Below are 18,093 nucleotides of genomic sequence, written 5' to 3'. Positions count from 1 at the left end.
GGAAGACAATTATGTGGGTTACCCTGATATATTGTACTCCCACATCCCTATCACTAATGTAAATCCCTTAAGAAAATTAACCATGGGTTTACTACAGTTAAAACAAACATAAAACTGGTTACTGTAGTAAAACCGTGGTTATCACAAGATAACTATGGTTACGAAGACCATGAGTTTTTAGAACCATGGTAAAACGATGGTTACTGTAGTCAACACACCAAAAAAAACATGGTTAGTGCAATTTTGCCACAAAAAACATGGTTCATTTTCGTACACAAATATAAATTACTTAACATGTGGATTTCCAAGCAAAGTGTCTTACCTGCGGTTCTAAGTCATTCAAAATAAACACATGAAGATTTTGTATTAAAAAACTTGCAGTTTTCATTCACTGCAGACACACAACACGTTTTGTTTGTTTGTATCAAGATTGTTCCGTTGTCTTCACTGTGTGAAGTGAGAAACCATGTTCAAACCATTCAAGCTGAGAGAGTCGTCTATTATTCAAGTAAAACGTGAGTCGATTCAGACAATTTTTCTTAGAAACAACCTTTATAAAGGTTTCATCTTAACAACATGAACACACGTTAAGGGGTTGCGCACTTTTGTGACACCCTTAACTTCCGGTACACGTTCACAAAAAATCGAGTGCCTGTAGATTATTTCTGTAAACAATTAAAATAAACCGAGAAGAACCGTTAACGTTACTTAACCATGTTTTTTTTTTCAAATTTAATAATTTTTTTAAATTTACATTTTCGTAAGGGTAGCCACTAGCCAAACACAAACAGGAAGTTAACTGGGGGTCAGGCGCGCGTGCGTCCGATGAAACGGTCTGTCTGGAACACATGACATGGTTGTTGAAGCCATAGACGTATATAATAGGGCTATATACAGTATATACTGTATGTCTATGGTTGAAGGAAGCCGTGCTCTGTCAAACGACATCAAAGTACCGCGAGAGCGAAGCGCAAAAATTGCCAACAGAGTGCTCTCGCGGTACTGTGATGTCATACTTTGACTCATCTGTGCAGTTTATCATGAAGTATATGCTGCACAGCACATGTTTATCGGTTCAGTCTGAACGCTTGTGTTAGACTACACACGCCGCCGACCAGCTGCAAGAGCTGCTCCTCAACCTGTCTACTGGCGGTAACGGTTTTTGCTTCACAGAAAAAAGACCTTAGTGTCTGTTTGTTAAAAACATTTTAACGTGTTTTTGGTGGTCATGAAAGTTACTGTCAGACTTGATGCCCCCTGTGTTCAATAAGAGCGAAATAGGTTAGACTGGACTCAAACAAATGACAACAAGCTAAGAGTGCTAACCACGATAACACTTTATGTGTCACTTTTGTGTATGTTGCCTGCAGTTGCTTCATTTGTCCATCTTAGTAGAGGAAACACCCCCGGATGAGGATGTCGACAGCGTGCCGTGTACTGGCCACCTATTGTTAGGATTTTAATTAGTTACTTAATAAATCATTATTATGCTTCCATATGTGTTAAAGCATTGTCTATAAAAATCACATGAATAAATTGTTTAATAACTTTTGAAAGCCCAAAATATCCATAAAAGTCCGAACTTCTGTTTTCCTAGATGCGTTTACACACCCTAATGAAAAAAAGGTGAAACTGTTGAACTCAAAATTAATGCATTTTGAATTTCAAATCAACCCAAACTGTGTAGTATGCACAAAATTTGAGCAGTGGGGTTTTAGGTACATTCGCTTGTACTTTTTCAGATTTCCAGGATTATTTCATTTAAAGTGACTAGTCTCGATGTAAAGTAGGCCTGTGTATCAAACTGTTCTGGTTGGTGGAACTGATAACAGAGAAATGATTAAATGAGAAATGATTAACAAGGCAAAGAGTGGCAAGTTTTGTGACATGGTAACAAACTGAAAAAATTAATTGTGGGAAACACTGAAGTAAAAATTCAATTTCATGTTAAATTATTATAAAAACATTGTCGTTCTAAACATATAGCAAGGGTGCCTCTTAGCGGTAGATTTGTAAACTGCATTTTCTCGGTTCACGTTTATACATTTTAAAAGTAAAACCATAAAACGAACTGTTAAACGAAACCTATTATAGTTACATAAATCCACAATCAATCACCCTACATATGTTAAAACTCGACATTGGACCCACAAACACGTTATCGCTGATAACGTGCCGTACACACCACCGAACACATGGTGTCGCTGTTGAAATTCTGAAGCGCATTGAAGACGCGCACTGTAGTCTTTACTCTTACCGACACAAAACAAAGAGCAGACTGGTCAAGCACTGACCTGACAAAACAGTAGCTTTAATATAAATAATGGGCAAAAAGCACAAGAAACACAAATCAGAAAAGCACACACACGACGGTAGGTCTTTTATTATTTATTCAAAATGTTAGAAAATGTATTAAATAGGTTGTAAAAGGCTGAAGGTAAATTAAACTAGAATATAAACTCGTGAGCAGGGACTTGGCTGCTGCTGTCAGATGAGCGGCGGTTTAGGATCTTCTCCATCCCTTTTCTATACACAATATTAATACAACAGTTGTCGAGTTTAAGTCTCTTTATGTAGTAATGCGTGTGTTTTGTCGGTATGTAAATTTTCAGGCTAGCCGTCTGGTTAGCAGTATGCTTTATGCTCAAACACTGTTTATATTTGTTAGGTAACTCATAGGTTAGGCTGCTCCTTGGAGGAATATGGAGTTGTTAGTATAAGTCAGTCATGTAATAAATAAACTATAACCGAATAGCTTTTCTGCATAAACTTCGTGCGTTGTGATGTGTTGTTTATGAATTTTACTGCCCTGCAGAGTTCACTGAGCGACCTCTGAAGCTGGTGTTAAAAGTGGCTGGGAATGAGGTCACCACAGGCAGCCCTAAACTCGAGAGCACGTATGACGACCCGATAGATTACGACAAACATAAAGACAAGAAAAAGAAGAAAAAAAAGAAGGAAGAGAAAGCTAGAAACAGTCCACCGATGTCACCAGTTGACGAGAAGAAAAAGAAAAAGGTGAGCTTGCAGGTGCTTCCCGACTGCTTTATTGATGTGGATGTTTACATACTTGCTAGACCCTAAACAATATAATGTTTGTTTAATAGATGGTCAAAAAACGGAAGGGGCCGGACTCTATGGATCCAGACTTTGATGAGCAAAGCAGAACTCCAGCTCGCTCTGATGTTTCCCAGCCCCTCACCCCTTCACTTGCCAAAATTGAAGGTAGCGCTATGCACTCTTAAAGAGTTAGTTAAGAATTTGCTGATGTGTAGTGAGATTGTGTATTTTGTGCTGATTATCTGTTCTGACTGATTTGTTATTCTTCAGAAAAAGAGCAGACTCCTCTACAGGAAGCTTTGAGTCAGCTCATTCGACAGCTCCAAAGGTATGACCACAGTGTTTCCCTATCCACCTCATATTTGCCCTAAATGTGGGTGCTGCCCTCTATAACTAATTGCAGTCGTATTGTGATTGAGACAAGTGTGTTGTTTTGACTGGCTAGTTAATTATGGAAGCCAAGGTACAAGCTTTCTGTGTGCAGTTAGAGGTTGCCGTAATGGCCGGTACAAATGCAAAAAAATATATACAAAACCTTTTTTTTACCTTAATACACGCACCAGAGCTAAATCAAGATTCTGCTATTATCTGCATCCATTATCCATTATTTTAGCCTATTGAAAGCCCTTTCTACTGGACAATTTACCTTTTTCACAACATTAACTAATAAACATTGTTCATGGCAGCCATTTATGGCATTTATGACACTCAATGTAGGAAAATATAATTATTATATGTGATAGATTATATATAAACAAAACAGATTTAGCACAACTAAATAAACCGTATGCAAGTGGTATAATAATAATAGCATCAGTTAAAATTGGGCTTTTAACATTTTTTATGTATTTAGCATTTTAAAACTGTTTTTAGCAGTTTAAAACTTAACAGGCAAAGCAAACCTTCCTGCTAGCTGATCACAGCTGCATGACTAAGTTAATAGTTACAGGTATTACACTTTAATCCAAATCACAATTAACATTTTGTCAACACGCAAACAGTACTGACTAGTTTACCAGGGGCCCGCTTCAGAAAGGTGGTTAAGTGAAAACTCTGAGTATATCAATCCTGAAATGAGGGAAACTCTGGGTTTTCCTTTTCAGAATGTGAGGTTTGTCAAACCTGAGAAAGTCTGGTAACTCAAGCCCGTTTCTAAAAGAGAAGTAACTTATACTATCAGAGACAGTAACCAATAGTAACTTACTCTGTGAACCTGGTCGGGACAGGAAACCGATTTTCTTTGGTAAGAAGAATCTCCTCACCCTTTTAAAGTGCAAGTAGTGTACCTTATTCATTAATACAGTCATACATTTTGATCACACACAGAGACCACTTCAGTGACCAAAATGTAATTTGTGATTTCATAGAAGATCCTGTATGTGAAGAGTCTGCTTTCATTCATAGTGATGTACTTTCATTTAAGGAGAGCAATTTAGGACCCAAGTTGAATTTTGACATTTTCCTGTGGATTAATAAAAGGCATTATTTTTATTTACAGTTATTAAGATATATCAAAACATATATTACATCAATAACATCAACCATCGTGCATGTATTACATCAGAGCATATAGTTTTCTATGGACGATGAGAAATGACTAAATAAAGTGTATAAATAAAGTGCATAAATAAAGAAATCAATAAGTACAGACAAAAGGCAGAAATTAACCGATAAAGGTAATAAACAATTAACTAAGACGTGTAGCTATTCCTTCCCAAATCTTCGAACTGGTGATAAGTCTGTCTGACTTGTACACGAGAGTCTGACACTCTACGGGTGTGCTATACACCATTTCGTCTGACGTATATATCTAGAGCACTCATCAGGCGTGAGAACATACACATTTTTGTATTACTTCTGCATTCATCATCTACTGATTCATTTCTGTGTTTATTGGTACATTTTTCTATTTGTTAATTTAAACTCTGTTCATTTTCTGCACATTAGTAAATCCACTGTATGCAGAACGGAAAGTGTGCCTCGCTCTTGAGCGCTTTCTGCCACCATGTTGCTTTTTTTTGGTGCCCTTGCCATGGTGAATCGTAATATTGTTGCACCAATGACCATGGCTTGTTGAAGTAGTGGTGCATGTGCTTAGTCGAAGACCCGTCAACTCCGAGAGGAAATACTAAATAATTGAATATATCTTCATATGATAGATAAGGCCACTTCATCCTCCCACTGTGTAATACATCGCAGGTGTGAAATACATTCACCAGAGCTGTTTTAATGGTGTTTTGAGCGTGCTACCCCGACACCCCATTGCTTTCCAAGAGCCGGCTAATAAAATAGAAGTCTCAAGACAAAAAGGAAGTACTTCACATCGGTTACTTCTCCGTTAAAAAATAAGGCGGATGAGTGCTCATCTTGAATAAAATGTTTTGTGTCTGTGGCCTGACATCAATTACCTTTGATTCCCTGTTATTATTTGCATTTATTAGTGTGTCCACTATTTCCATATTTTAGTCTGATCTGAGTACAAAGTGATGTCTGTATAACTTGAAAACGAATCTGTATGAATTAATTAGAGTTGGAGTTAATGTAGCCAGCTGTTTTAACAGGAAGGACCCCAGTGCATTTTTTTCCTTTCCTGTGACTGACCTGATCGCCCCGGCATACTCCCTCATCATAAAGAGACCCATGGACTTCTGCACAATTAAGGAGAAAGTAAAGAAAGAGCTATACCAGTCACTTGAAGAGCTTAAGGTAATGTGTTATCATCCAAATAATGAGACCATACTTAATCTAACTAATCTAATCTGATTTACAAAATGAAAACAGACTTTAGAAAGTTAACTGGAAGTGTGTTTTCTTTTTTATAACAGCTGGATTTCAAAACAATGTGTGAGAATGCTATGATATATAACAAACCAGATACCATTTACTACAAAGCAGCCAAGAAACTCCTTCACTCTGGGATGAAGATCCTGAGCACAGTGAGTGTACTGGATTTAAAGTGTGTTTATATGTTGCATTAGACTTGGTTTTGTTTTTAAATTGTATCAGTAAGTTTGTTTGAATGCCAAATAACTTTGAGAATGTATTGAATGTTGACGTGCACCACCAGATGGCACTGTTATGCTGTGGAGAGTGTTGTTCCTTTGCTGCTGTTATTGTAATGATGGGTTTAACTCAGTAATGTAAGCTCATCTAGAACAATTTTACAGAGGAAACAGTTAAGCATATGTTTATGTGTACATATAGGAGAGACTCGACAGTTTAAAGCAAAGCATAGAGTTCATGGCTAACCTGCAGACATCCAGTCAGTCTACAGAGGATGGAGAGGACGAGGGCGGAGCTTCTGACCCTGCCAACAAGAACTCATCTGTCATGGACACAAGTGATAACTCGCAGTCACCCCGTGTTGCCAACAAAGACACTCGGAGGTATGAGTCATACATTCGACACATGTAATCATAATTGATTATAAAGTATGGGAGTTTGAGTCTTAATAATAAACTGTGAATATTAATCATGGAATTGACACTTTCCAAATAGCAAATGTGAGAAAAGTGTGAGCTGCTTTGGTTTGCACATTCAACTGTATTTGGCCAGACTGACATTTGACTGACATTGCAAAAGAAACCGATACAGACACAGAGGGTCTACTTAAAAGAAACATCTGTCACAGCTTGTACAGCTAAGATAACTTTTACCTCAGTGGAAAATTTGCCATGGATTGATAAGCCACCAAAACAAATATGTAAGAAATAAATATCATTACAATTATGTACGTTTTCGTCAAGTATTTGAGACTGGTGGGGAAAGTTCATTTTAAACCCCCCATCAAGATTAATATGTTAAATTTGAAGAGTCATATCTATTTATAATTTAATATGTCATATCTATATATCAAAATGCTGTTCTGTTGACACGGTATGTGAGATTCTAAAATAACTTGATTTAGTAGTCAAAATCTTCTTTTTGTTTTCTGACTATGAGTGTTATGTTAAGCACTACGTGAAGTAATGGTTGTGCAACAATTCACATTGGTTTCTAACTGCTTTAAAGTGTGAGGCATTCTGCTTTTGTGCTAGAACCATTGACACATTCCAGGATGTTGCTGGGGTGTTCTCTGTCTTTATCTGCTTTATTCTGTTTTTTGTTTCTTGCTTGCGTAAATCAGTTTGGTGGCTGCAGTTGCAAAGAATGTTTATAGCATGTTGGGTCTTGTATTCCATCTGTAGCGCAAGAGCTACACGTTCATCACACACGTTACACAGCTTTTCAGTGAATGTGAATCATCTTGCACGCTGCTCAGCTGAGTTGGGTAAAGGGTTGGGCATATTCCCAGCTAACATTTTGAATACAACCATTAACATAGATTCAAAGGTATTTCTCCAGGCCCTGCTTTGTCCTCAGTTTTCACAGTTAGGCCATGCTACACAATCTATTGAAATCTTTTAATTCAAACTGATGATGACAAAGACACATGCATCTGTTCCACATGCATCTGTTTTTCTCTGTAATTGTTGAGATGCAGTCATGACTTATGTTGATGGTTGTGCCAGAAATCTTCATACAAACACCCATGACCCTTTGACCAATTTAATGGTCTTAAGATAATGACAAGAAGCCTTTGTTACATGTGTAGCCGGGGCCGTAAGGAGGAAGCTCAGAAAGCAAAAAAAGACCTGGAGGAGATCAAGAAGCTCATGGAGGAGTCTGGAGGAAAATTGTCTAACAGAAGCCTGCAGTGTGAGGTAAGAGCAGATCAGTGTTATATTATAGTGTGCATATGAGATCATTCACTGAAGAAACTCTTGGTTCATGGTCACCATTGTTTCTTTTTTCAAGCAGCTGGATTTTGAGAGAAGGAAATCTGATGGTTCAACCACTCTGGGCATCCTGAACCCTGCTGACCTGAGCGCTGGAGGTATGTGAAAATGAGTCAAAGAATTGTCAAATTGAGTTTTCTTTAGCAATAATCGTGTTCTCTGAATGTGAAATGCTTTTATGTTAGATCCAGGTTACTGCCCAGTCAAACTGGGCATGATGGGAGGAAGACTTCAAACTGGTATCAACACTCTTCAGGGCTTCAAAGAGGACAAGAGGAATATGGTCACTCCAGGTAATGCACAGTGATGCACTTTAGATCAATTACAGATTTGAGGAAAGTCATGTTTAGTCTATAGGGATGAGATTCACTCAGTGAACTTTACTTAAATGATGTGGAGAGGATCATGGGAAGGGTGTATCAAAATCTCTGTTTGCACACCTTCTGCTGCCGGTGGAATCTTATGTTACGTGCCGGAAAAAAATCCATTGTTCTTGCTGTCAGTAGGAAAAAATTCACCGGTGGATCAGTTGGGCTGGGATTTCTACTGATCATATCTACTAAGGGTGGGAATCATTTGCTCCCTCACGATTCGATTTAGAAATGATTCTTAGGGTTATGATTCGATTCAGAATCGATTCTTAGGGTCACTATTTGATTCGGAATCGATTCTTGATTTACTTATTTGCCCATTTAAGATGTCAGACTAGTGTTGGTTCTTTGCCTTCTACTCTTAGAATTGTCACATATGGTATTTTGAGTGCCTAGTAAAGCAATTCTCATTGACATATTTTGTTGTCAGACATTAAAACAGGTACATAATAGTAATTAAAGGACAGTCACTGCCACGCATTGCCACATCGTATGACAATATCATCATAAAGGCTGTGTATTGGCAAGTGCCTCCTGGTATGGTACATATCACAATGGATGGGTCACTCACGATACAATATATTGACATATTTTTGCTCTCCCACCCCTAATATCTACACAATTATTATTGTTCATACTTGTTCAAATCCCTAATTCCTTGTACTAAACTTCTGCCTGAAACCTCCCCCCTGTCTGTGCTACGCACCTGAATGATTTCTTAAAGGGGTCAAAGGACAGGGTGAACACTGTCCTTTGTTTGAGATGTAATGCAATGTGAATACAGGATGTAAGGTTAAAAAATGCTGTATTTTCCACATACCGTGCATGTTTGTATCTCGCGTACAGGTCGGCCAGATTCCTTGTGTTATAGTCAACTTTTATAAACAACAATCGCGGTCCTAGACAGTGAGTGACATTAAAGGTTAAAGTTAATCAGATCATTTTTCAAATCATTCTCAAAAAGCAAGCAAGCAATCAAAACGTGCTCTCTAGCATTAGTAATGTGGCCCGAGGGATCTTTCTGCCTCCAGCTAAGCTCCACCCACAAAAACGTGTCACAGTGTTTACTAACAGGAAAGGCGTCTATAAAGATTTGCTGTTAGTGATCAACCAGTGTTACGCCATGTCTCGTCGCGACTCAACAAAGATAAACCTCATTAAAAATGCAACATTTGTTGCCTCTAGTTGGAACATTATTACTGATTATTAGGACTTGTGTTGTCTTTTTCACGTTGCGCATGTGTCTGCATTTGCAGATCACAAACACACGACAAACTCAACTCCTATTAGTCCGTAACAAAGTCTTTTACAATGAAAATATACTTACAGGCTGCGAATCTGAAGCGCCAGACTGTCCTTGGAAAGTTGAAATGGTTGGAATTTCCCCACTTTTTAACAAAAGCTTTCGTGCAAAGCCGGCCTCGATCTCTCCCAGGTTCATGAAGCAATCATCTCTGAAATGTGCTGCACAGACTTGAATTTTCGGTTTGTACTGTGCCTTAAATGTATTGTAAATAAAATGTAACCATTCGTTTTTAGTTGTATCATCTTTTGGAAGGGCAAGCAAAGAGGCTTTCTTTTCGCAACGAAACAAGCGTCTCCATGACATGGGTGCGGTAGCAACGATACAATTATATTTACAAGTTCGCCCAGCTTACTTGTGTATACATTTGGGCGGTCTTAGTCAAGTCATTACACGAAATGACGTACATTCGTGGGGGTGAGCATTCGCTTTCAGATATAATGCATCTTTTTTTCGACATTTTCATTTTTGCAATTTTACATGTCTAATACATGCATGGGCAACTTATAACACACCAAGACACAGAAAAACACGTATTCGCGCCATATGACTCCTTTAAATGTTATTATGGAGGGGTGTGCTGTTACTCTTCGAAGCGATTGGATTTTCTATAGTTGTTTGGTGAAAGATAATATGAATTTGTGACGGACTTCTTTGTCTCTGATCAGTTGCATTGCAGTTCTCTTGTAACCTCCAAGGTTTGTACTCACAAGCATTACTCAAGTTTGTTCATAAAACAATACAGAGTACTTAGTTGTGTCATTCATGTAGGTGTATCAGAATTCTGTGGCAGTTCACTTGAGTTTGAGAGTTGATCTGAGAAATAACTGTTTTGAAGGTAGACAAGCATTAGCAGTTTAATGTGACCTTCTTCTGTCCATGCTCTCTTAAGGCCTGTTTATACACGAGCCTGGCTCCGCTTCGCGAGCCTCCGCTGTCCGGGCGCGCAACTCCCCAAACGGACTAGACGTTTATACTTAACACGTTCGCCATTGAGATATTCTTTGAAACAACAGAGGGCGCACAAACGAAATCGTCCTGTAAATCCACAGGAAGTAGAAGTAAAGTAGGAATTTTACCGGAATTAGGTCACATCATTCAGAATGGCGTCTTGTGAGCAGCTGCTCTACAAGGAAACATAGGAGATTTTGTGTTGTTGCTGCTATCAAAAAAAGGGTGAAAAAGGAGATGGAATGTTCGCCCACAAAACGTGGAGATGTAGAATACATCGCTCTTGTGAAGCAGATGCGTGTGAGCAGATGCGGGGAAATGCATTTCAAACTATTGTTTGTTGATTTAATACATTTTTACATCAAACTTTTTGTTCACTCTTTCATTTCTGTGCATAATGCAGACACATTTCTACATATTGTTGGTTAGGGACTGCTTAATGTACATTGCCATAGATTAACCCATTGGATGTCTTTATGTTAAATAAAATGAGAAGATATAAGAACAGTTCAAAAGAGCAATGTTGAAATATTGTTTTATTCTGAATACAATATAAAACAGACACATTGATCATAAAAGAGGTCTGTACAGGCGTACATGTTCAGCAAAAATCTCTTCAAAGCTTTCATGTGACTGCGGCGCCGCGCGAACTGTTCACTCGAGTCACAAAAAATGTTGTGCATGCCGCCATGCGAAATGAGCTCACGCTCACCCAAAGCAACCTTTGCAAACACCGCGATGAGGTCATATTGGGCGCACGCACCTAGGCGTACTAGCGAATGCGTTGAGTATAACCAGCCCTTTAAAGATCTCAATGTCTGTTAAATTCCTCTGTGTTTATTCTTACTTGCATTCTAATGGCTTGCATTGGAAAAAATGAAAACATTCTTATAATATGACTGCTATCTTTAGAATCTGTCTGAAGTTTTGTAATGTGTATAAAATCCTATAAAAAGTGTATAATTTTATAAACTCCTAGCATTTTTCCTTTCTTTTTTTGCAGTTACATATATGAATTATGGCCCATTTAGCTCACATGCACCTACTTATGACTCCAGTTTTAGCAATATCAGCAAAGAGGACTCGGATCTTATTTACTCTTTCTATGGAGAGGACAGCAGTGAGCCAGGCTATGAAAGGTATGTGTCTGTCAGTTCATTAAAGGTGTTAAAAGTTCTAAAATTTGCCTTTAAATTTAAACTCGAGTTACTTGAACAGGGTGACTGGGGGTCCTTAAAAAGTCTTAAAACATCTTAAATAAAGTTCTCCTAATATAAGGCCTTTAAGTCTTAAAAAGTATTCAATTCAGATTCTATGGGTCTAAAATATTTTGGTCACATTTCCGCAAAAAATATTTCCGTCTGATTGACCAAATGACTGTTTAAAATCAACAGACGTAGGATTTTTATTTACTGCGTCATCAGAGAGATCTGAGGTCACAGATTACAGGTTGAAGTAGGCCTACAGTTAGTTTACGGCATCCTAGCTTGTGTGAATTGTTTAAATGAAGATTAATAAAAATGGTTAGAACGATTAGTTCTCGTGGTGGTCAAAGCCGGTGCCTGGAAATGTCTACAAGGCAAACTGCCGTTTTTCGTAGATGTTTTAAATCCTGTGTAAGTAAAATCTCATATGTTATTAATTAGGCATTTAGATTTGTTTTCATTGGTGAATATTAAAATAAACCCGTCAAGATATCTCGCAGCACCCATATTACGGCACTTACACATGTGCACTGTAACTTAAAGCCACGGATAAAATGAAGAGATCATTCCGGTTTTCCATTAATTAGCATTTCTACATGTATTGCAAGCATTCCAGTCCAGTGTATCTTCAATTTCAACAGAAACAAACCTCAGGAGTGACATACAGTAAAGTGTGTAATGAATAAAAGCTATGATTAAAAATCAGGCTTATTCCATCATTTGTGATTCGGTGTTTTCTTCATAAAATCATCTTATGTAATGTAAAGAACATTCTGTAAGAGTATAACCTTGATATCTTTAATATTGACAGAGTGAGACCATGTCAAAGATTGAAATCAAATTTATACCCGTTATCTCAATTAGATTCAGAGACTTTAACCTGGTTTTCTCAGACTGGGGCACATACATTTGTTTTTACAAACATCTAAATACATCTAGTATTTCTGAGAACCAGTTTTCCCTTTACAGTTTTTGCAAAAATAAAGCAATATTTATATTTTGAATTTGGGTGAAATTGGGACAGTAGTTCACAGAGACATTGAAAGTAATTTGAGCGGTCTCTAAATTTTCGGAGGCTGTGTATATGAAATATATTTTCTAGAATGTGTATTTCTATTGCAGGTTTGGTCTAAAAATTCATATAAAGTGGCTTTAAAAAGTCTTAAATTTAACTTGCTTATATCTGTAGACACCCTGTTGAAAAGTGCTTGAGGCAATAGGCAATATAAATGAACTACAAAAAAAATCTTTCTGATAATTCACAAATGTGCAATGGAAATAAATGTCCTTTTACATTCTCTCTTTTATTTACACACACATCCTGTCTCATTATTTCTCACTAACTTCACTGACTTAAATCCACTAACTTCACTAACTTAACTCCATCTAAGTGTACTCCACTGCTATTTTGAGATGCTATTAATATGAACTAAAATATGATTTAAACATACTATCTTTGCGTTTAAAAATGTATTGAGATACCACTTGAAGGATACTTGGACCCATCTTTCATGTACTAGATTGTTCAAGTTAAGTGCAACAAACAAATACTAAGATCGTATGTTAAGAGCATATTTTAGTTCATTTTCATGATGTCTCAAATAGCACAATTGGGTATAAATTTAAATGACTTTACGTTTGGAATAAGTAACGGAGGTTTGTTCAACTCTTATGCTGGGCAGGAATTTGTGGTGGATGAAATGAGTTCCCCAGTTCCTTTAAAAAACGTAGAGTTATAAAGACACTCCGATATTTTTCTGATTTATCTACACACTTGTGCCTTCAAACTGTTGTATTAATGTGTTATGTGATAGGGCTCTATATCATTCCCTGTGATTCGGCCAGAGGCACGAGGTCGCAGGCGATATTGCATTATCAATTTTCAAATTGAACTAGAAATTTATGTATCTGTCATAATAAAGTATAACTGATTATTTTAATGTTTCTATTTTTATAAGATATATATCATATTTTTTACATTGACATTACATTTTAATCCAAACATATGTGCTTGAAAAGTCTTTGCTTGAGAAACGGGTTTGAAAAGTGCTGTGAAAAGAGTATAATGTGTGCTCGAAAAGCAGGGTTTTAGAAAAATGTGTGCTTGAAAAAGTCCTTGAAAATCATGGAATTTCAGTATACAGTCAGTACGAAGCCTGGTGTGTGTGTGTTTGTGCGTGCGAGTGCCGTGCGTGCGAGTGCCGTGCTTGGATCTATTGTGGGGCTCTACATAATCAAATGATTGATTATTTCTTACATTATTTAATATTACATAATTTCTATGGTCAATATCACACTTATAACCATTGAACTACTTACTCAATTAGGACAAAGATTGATATTGCTTTAAAATTGTATAATGTATAAATGTTTTTTTCTATGTGAAGCATTGCAGATTACCTAGTCAAATCCGAGGAGCACATGAGCAGGTTAGCAGATAATATGCTGGATGCTTTAACCGGTGGAGAACACTCCAGACAACTGAAGGAGACAGAATCTGTAAGAAACCTCACTTCATCAGTTGAAATGTACTGCACATGTAATATATAAAACATGTTATGAAGGACTAAAGATGTTTTGAATGGTTTAGATCAACATGTTTGTAATAACTGCATAATTTGACTACTTTAGGATAATCTGCAATCGGAGGAGCCTGCTGAGAAAGCAGTCGTAACAGGTGACGAGGTAAAATACCCTCTCTAAAAGAACACAAGTCAAATGTATACAAGTATAAAGAGTGCAGTATTAGTGTACAGCCAACCTGAGGTGCATTAAACGTACAAGTGTTGTATTTGAAAGCAGTGTTAGGATCACAGGCTGAACTATAGCAGCTGTGTCAACAACACCAGCCAACTCACATACACACTAATGACAGAAATATTTACATAGACACGCTCTTCCCTTCGGTTTCGACTTCCTCCTTAAATCCCACATGTGTGAGTGAGTATTGTAGGGAAAGGTAACTATGGGTCATCTGAACGTACAGCAGCGTCAGTGTATAGAGGAGCATCTTTGACTGATGGTGCTACTTATTTAAGACTTGAGAGTTTAAAGGGATAGTTCACCCAAAAATAAATATTCTGTCATCATTCATGTTGTTAACCTGTTTATGACAACTTTTTTCTGTGGAGCCCAAAAAAGATATTTTGAGAAATCTCTCAGTGGTTTTGTGCACATACAATGGAAGTCAATGTAGGATGGAGGTGTCTTTTGACTGCTGTTTTCTGAATGTCAAGTTATATAACACAACTCTCTTTGTATGTTTTGTAACATGTTTCTCTTTAGGTTGTTGGGTTGGAGCCTAACAGTAGAAATGTGAATGCTCTCAGTTCTGTGCTCGGTTCAAATATCGACCTTCTTCCCGAGAGCTTTGACTCTGAAGGTAAGAATCTCCTATGATTTATATATTTAGCATAATATTAATCAAATATTTTCTTGATCCTCTTTTGAGCCTTTTTTCATCTCTATTACATTAAAACATCATGATGATCCTCCTCTCTGAGCGGTGTGGTGTAAACCAGCACATCAGTGGGGAAATATAATATATATAATAGACTCATTAGGACCTCTTGCTTTTTTGTTTTTAAACAAATATTGTTCTTAAATGAAATTAACTTATTCTTCTTCCTTCTCGCTCTTAGAAGCAGAGCATTTTCAGCAGAAGCTGGATGAGACAACAGTGTTGCTGAGGGAGTTGCAGAAGGCTCAGAAAGAAAGATTAAGTGCTAAACAGCCACCAAACATCATCTGCCTGCTGGCTCCTACTGCTAAAGAACTAGAGCTTGGTATGCACACAAACACTAGAACACAAACTCTTTATTCATCATCTGCTGAATGGTTTTTACTGCTGCATCTATGCCTGCAATGGCACAGTCTTCATTCCAGGGATTTTTGGGCTGCTGGGTGGAATCCTGGTCAGGGCTAGTTTTAATGTTGGTGACCTTCCTTTGGCCAACAATATTTTTATAAACTTTAATTTGCTGCACCTACAGTGATTTGTATCTCTGTTTTTTCAGCTGAGAAAATGTATATTGATTATTACCTTCCAATTTGAACCTCTTGATTAGGCCCTTATTAACATTTGCATTAAAAGTTCAGTAGTGTTGCACATTAATAGACCTGTTTATCTGAAAGTCATTTTAGAAGCTGATAAACTTTGTATAATATGATCATGTGTAACCTTGTGCTTTTTAACCAGGTTTTATATCAAAATAAATGTGCTTGTCTCCCCTTCCCGTTTCTGCAGCGGAGAAAGTTACGGGTAATCTGACCCAATTGACCAGTCAGGTGACCCCTAGTGAGGTGTGCAGTGTATATGGGATCAGGAAGGCCATGGGTATTTCATTGCCAAACAGCACTGTAGAGGACTCCTTTATAAACCTGAACACAGGTAATAGAAGCATGCGCACTCTTCTGGAAATAATTCATCCATACCTTGTGGTTATTGACAAGGCAAACTATGCTTTGACGTTTTTTTATTTACTCTCTGGTTGTTTTCGGTTTCAGTGGGAGATATAGCTGAAACCATGGAGGGAGTGTGTTGAGATCCTTCATAAAGGCAGTCTTCAATCTGTTCTGCTTATTCTTAATCCTCCCTGGGATGGTGCTGTTTCTGTTTGATGTGTGTTTTGCATTTCATTTTATAAACATCAGTTTTTTTTATCGAGTATGATAATTCTTAATAAATGATAAAAGAATGTGGTTGAATCACACTTAACTGCTCCAACAGCTTACACCCATCAAAAAACAGCTTACACTTGCAAAAACCATTTTAAACTGTTCCCCTTGAATAGAAATAGCCTTTACTTCCCCCACCGAAAAGTCTTGTGGTCAGCATGTCCTTTTGGTTGGCGGGTAATGTTGTAGATCACTGTTCATCACAACTTCAGTGGGAAGCATAGAAAGTGTAAACTTTATTCTGTGACATTGCATACAAAATGGAGATTGCAGTCATGTTTCTCATAAACAATGCAGACGAGGTACAGAAAGCTGTCAATTCAGTCGTTTTGTTATGGTCACTAAGAGAGCTTAAAACCATCATAGGCACATAAGATTGTCTTGAAATCTCATATGAACAGTTAAACCTAAGGCTTCATCAGACACGAATTGGAATCCAAACACATGGCACCTTCACAAAACATTTACGCTGCTGTTCAGAAGCAGACCGTTTGAGCAAAACTAATACAATGTGACATAAGCTGCGTAGCAAGATGTTTGAATACAACGAATAGCAAATATACAACCTCAAATGGGAGGAGCCACAGAGCCTTTTGGTCAGAATTTCAGAGTCAAGAGACGATTTAAACCAGATTCATGTGGCTAGCAATAGCAATCTAGCTTCGAACACATAAAAGGAAAAACTATCCCACCCTCCTTTTGGACTGAATGCAATGATAGAACAAACATTCTGTGGCTCTGATACTTGCAAAGAAAACAATATAAAACCACATATCTAACTTAATTATTGATGTTTATGAAGAACATTGCCTAACACAGCTTTAAGTTAATCCTGAAAAGATAAAAGATTTGTATATCAGTAAGATCCTTTTTCTTGTCTATGTAGGAGTAAACAATCATTGATAGTTTTCATCTTTAAGATTTTATGAAGCAGGGGAAGGCTGATAGCAACCTCCACGATCAATTCAACAGCAAATCAATGCAAGAGAGCACTGCATGAACATTTGGCCTTGAAAACACTAGGAAGGAATACAAATAGTATTTGAAGCTAACAAAATGTTTTAAAATAAGATCAAACAATGGAAGAAATTCTAACTGTTTTCACATTTGCTATTATCTTTGATTGGTTTTTGTGGGTCACGTGTTGGTCCCTGTGAGTCTCAGATGAGAGTGTACGTAAATTCAAAACTCCGTCATCCCAATTCAGTCTAAATCCAACTGGATTAAGGGCATGCTGACAGTAGTACCCAGATAGTCTGCAAGTAATACTGAGAAGGAGTTTTCCTTCAGTGAACTCAGTTATCCAATGTCTTGTGGTCTGTTTCCCACAAGAGGATAGTCATGTGTGAAAGACTTGAATGTGTTTGTTGTGAAACGTCTGAAAGTGTCAGCTCTTCACATGCTGTCAAAACAAGTGAACATTTCAGAGACTGTGCAGTTCTTTAGACATGCTCTAATAAAAAACATATCCAGTAGCAATAAAACATTAAACAAAAGATCACATATATGTCCGGAGTCTGTGTGTGCATGGATCTGTCAGTGGTAGTCTCAGCTCAGACCCATGCCCTGCTGTTTGCTGGAGTCTGTGCACACAAAGAAGGTTTTGAGTTCTCCTTTGCCCTTTACGTTTATCAGGCCACGGCACTCACATGAGTAACCCAGCTTCTGCAGGACATCAGATGTCTCCTCAGTCACCTACAACACAAACAACACAGGGACCAATTGAAAATGAGCTTTTCATTTAGCTT

At 37.5% G+C, this 18,093-nt stretch overlaps 3 protein-coding genes across 7 annotated transcripts in view; 1 reads left to right on the top strand and 2 right to left on the bottom strand.

The window, feature by feature from the left end:
• The window catches only part of nkd1 (NKD inhibitor of WNT signaling pathway 1), a 67,467-nt gene extending 66,883 nt beyond the window's left edge, over positions 1–584 (bottom strand). The window contains exon 1 of the mRNA XM_056743508.1: positions 323–584. The gene's annotated coding sequence lies outside the window, so the exon portion shown is untranslated. The remainder of the gene's footprint in view (positions 1–322) is intronic.
• A 472-nt stretch (positions 585–1,056) lies between these two features.
• On the top strand, positions 1,057–16,365 carry brd7 (bromodomain containing 7). Of its 3 annotated transcripts, none has more exons than XM_056744601.1 (17): positions 1,057–1,152; positions 2,816–3,018; positions 3,108–3,225; positions 3,331–3,388; positions 5,622–5,766; positions 5,886–5,996; positions 6,265–6,446; positions 7,655–7,763; positions 7,858–7,936; positions 8,024–8,131; positions 11,467–11,602; positions 14,056–14,167; positions 14,300–14,353; positions 14,954–15,050; positions 15,310–15,453; positions 15,915–16,058; positions 16,175–16,365. In XM_056744601.1, exons 2-17 carry the CDS (start codon positions 2,986–2,988, stop codon positions 16,210–16,212), a joined length of 1,668 nt encoding a protein of 555 aa, XP_056600579.1. In that variant the 5' UTR covers positions 1,057–1,152; positions 2,816–2,985; the 3' UTR covers positions 16,213–16,365. The 3 variants fall into 3 exon arrangements, with proteins under 3 accessions (XP_056600579.1, XP_056600570.1, XP_056600564.1); XM_056744592.1 differs by lacking the exon at positions 1,057–1,152 and adding an exon at positions 2,246–2,372 and having other exon boundaries at positions 7,861–7,936; XM_056744586.1 differs by lacking the exon at positions 1,057–1,152 and adding an exon at positions 2,246–2,372.
• A 187-nt stretch (positions 16,366–16,552) lies between these two features.
• Positions 16,553–18,093, bottom strand: part of adcy7 (adenylate cyclase 7) — a 48,057-nt gene continuing 46,516 nt past the window's right edge. For all 3 annotated transcript variants that reach the window (XM_056744558.1, XM_056744567.1, XM_056744576.1), the window contains one exon: positions 16,553–18,040. In XM_056744558.1, coding sequence (XP_056600536.1) covers positions 17,894–18,040 — 147 coding nt within the window. In that variant the 3' untranslated portion in view covers positions 16,553–17,893. The remainder of the gene's footprint in view (positions 18,041–18,093) is intronic.

This window comes from Triplophysa dalaica, chromosome 1 (genome assembly GCF_015846415.1).
Source record: "Triplophysa dalaica isolate WHDGS20190420 chromosome 1, ASM1584641v1, whole genome shotgun sequence".
NCBI classification, from domain to species: Eukaryota; Metazoa; Chordata; class Actinopteri; order Cypriniformes; family Nemacheilidae; genus Triplophysa; species Triplophysa dalaica.
Note: the sequence above shows the minus strand (reverse complement) of the source record. Positions and strands in the feature narration are given on the sequence as shown.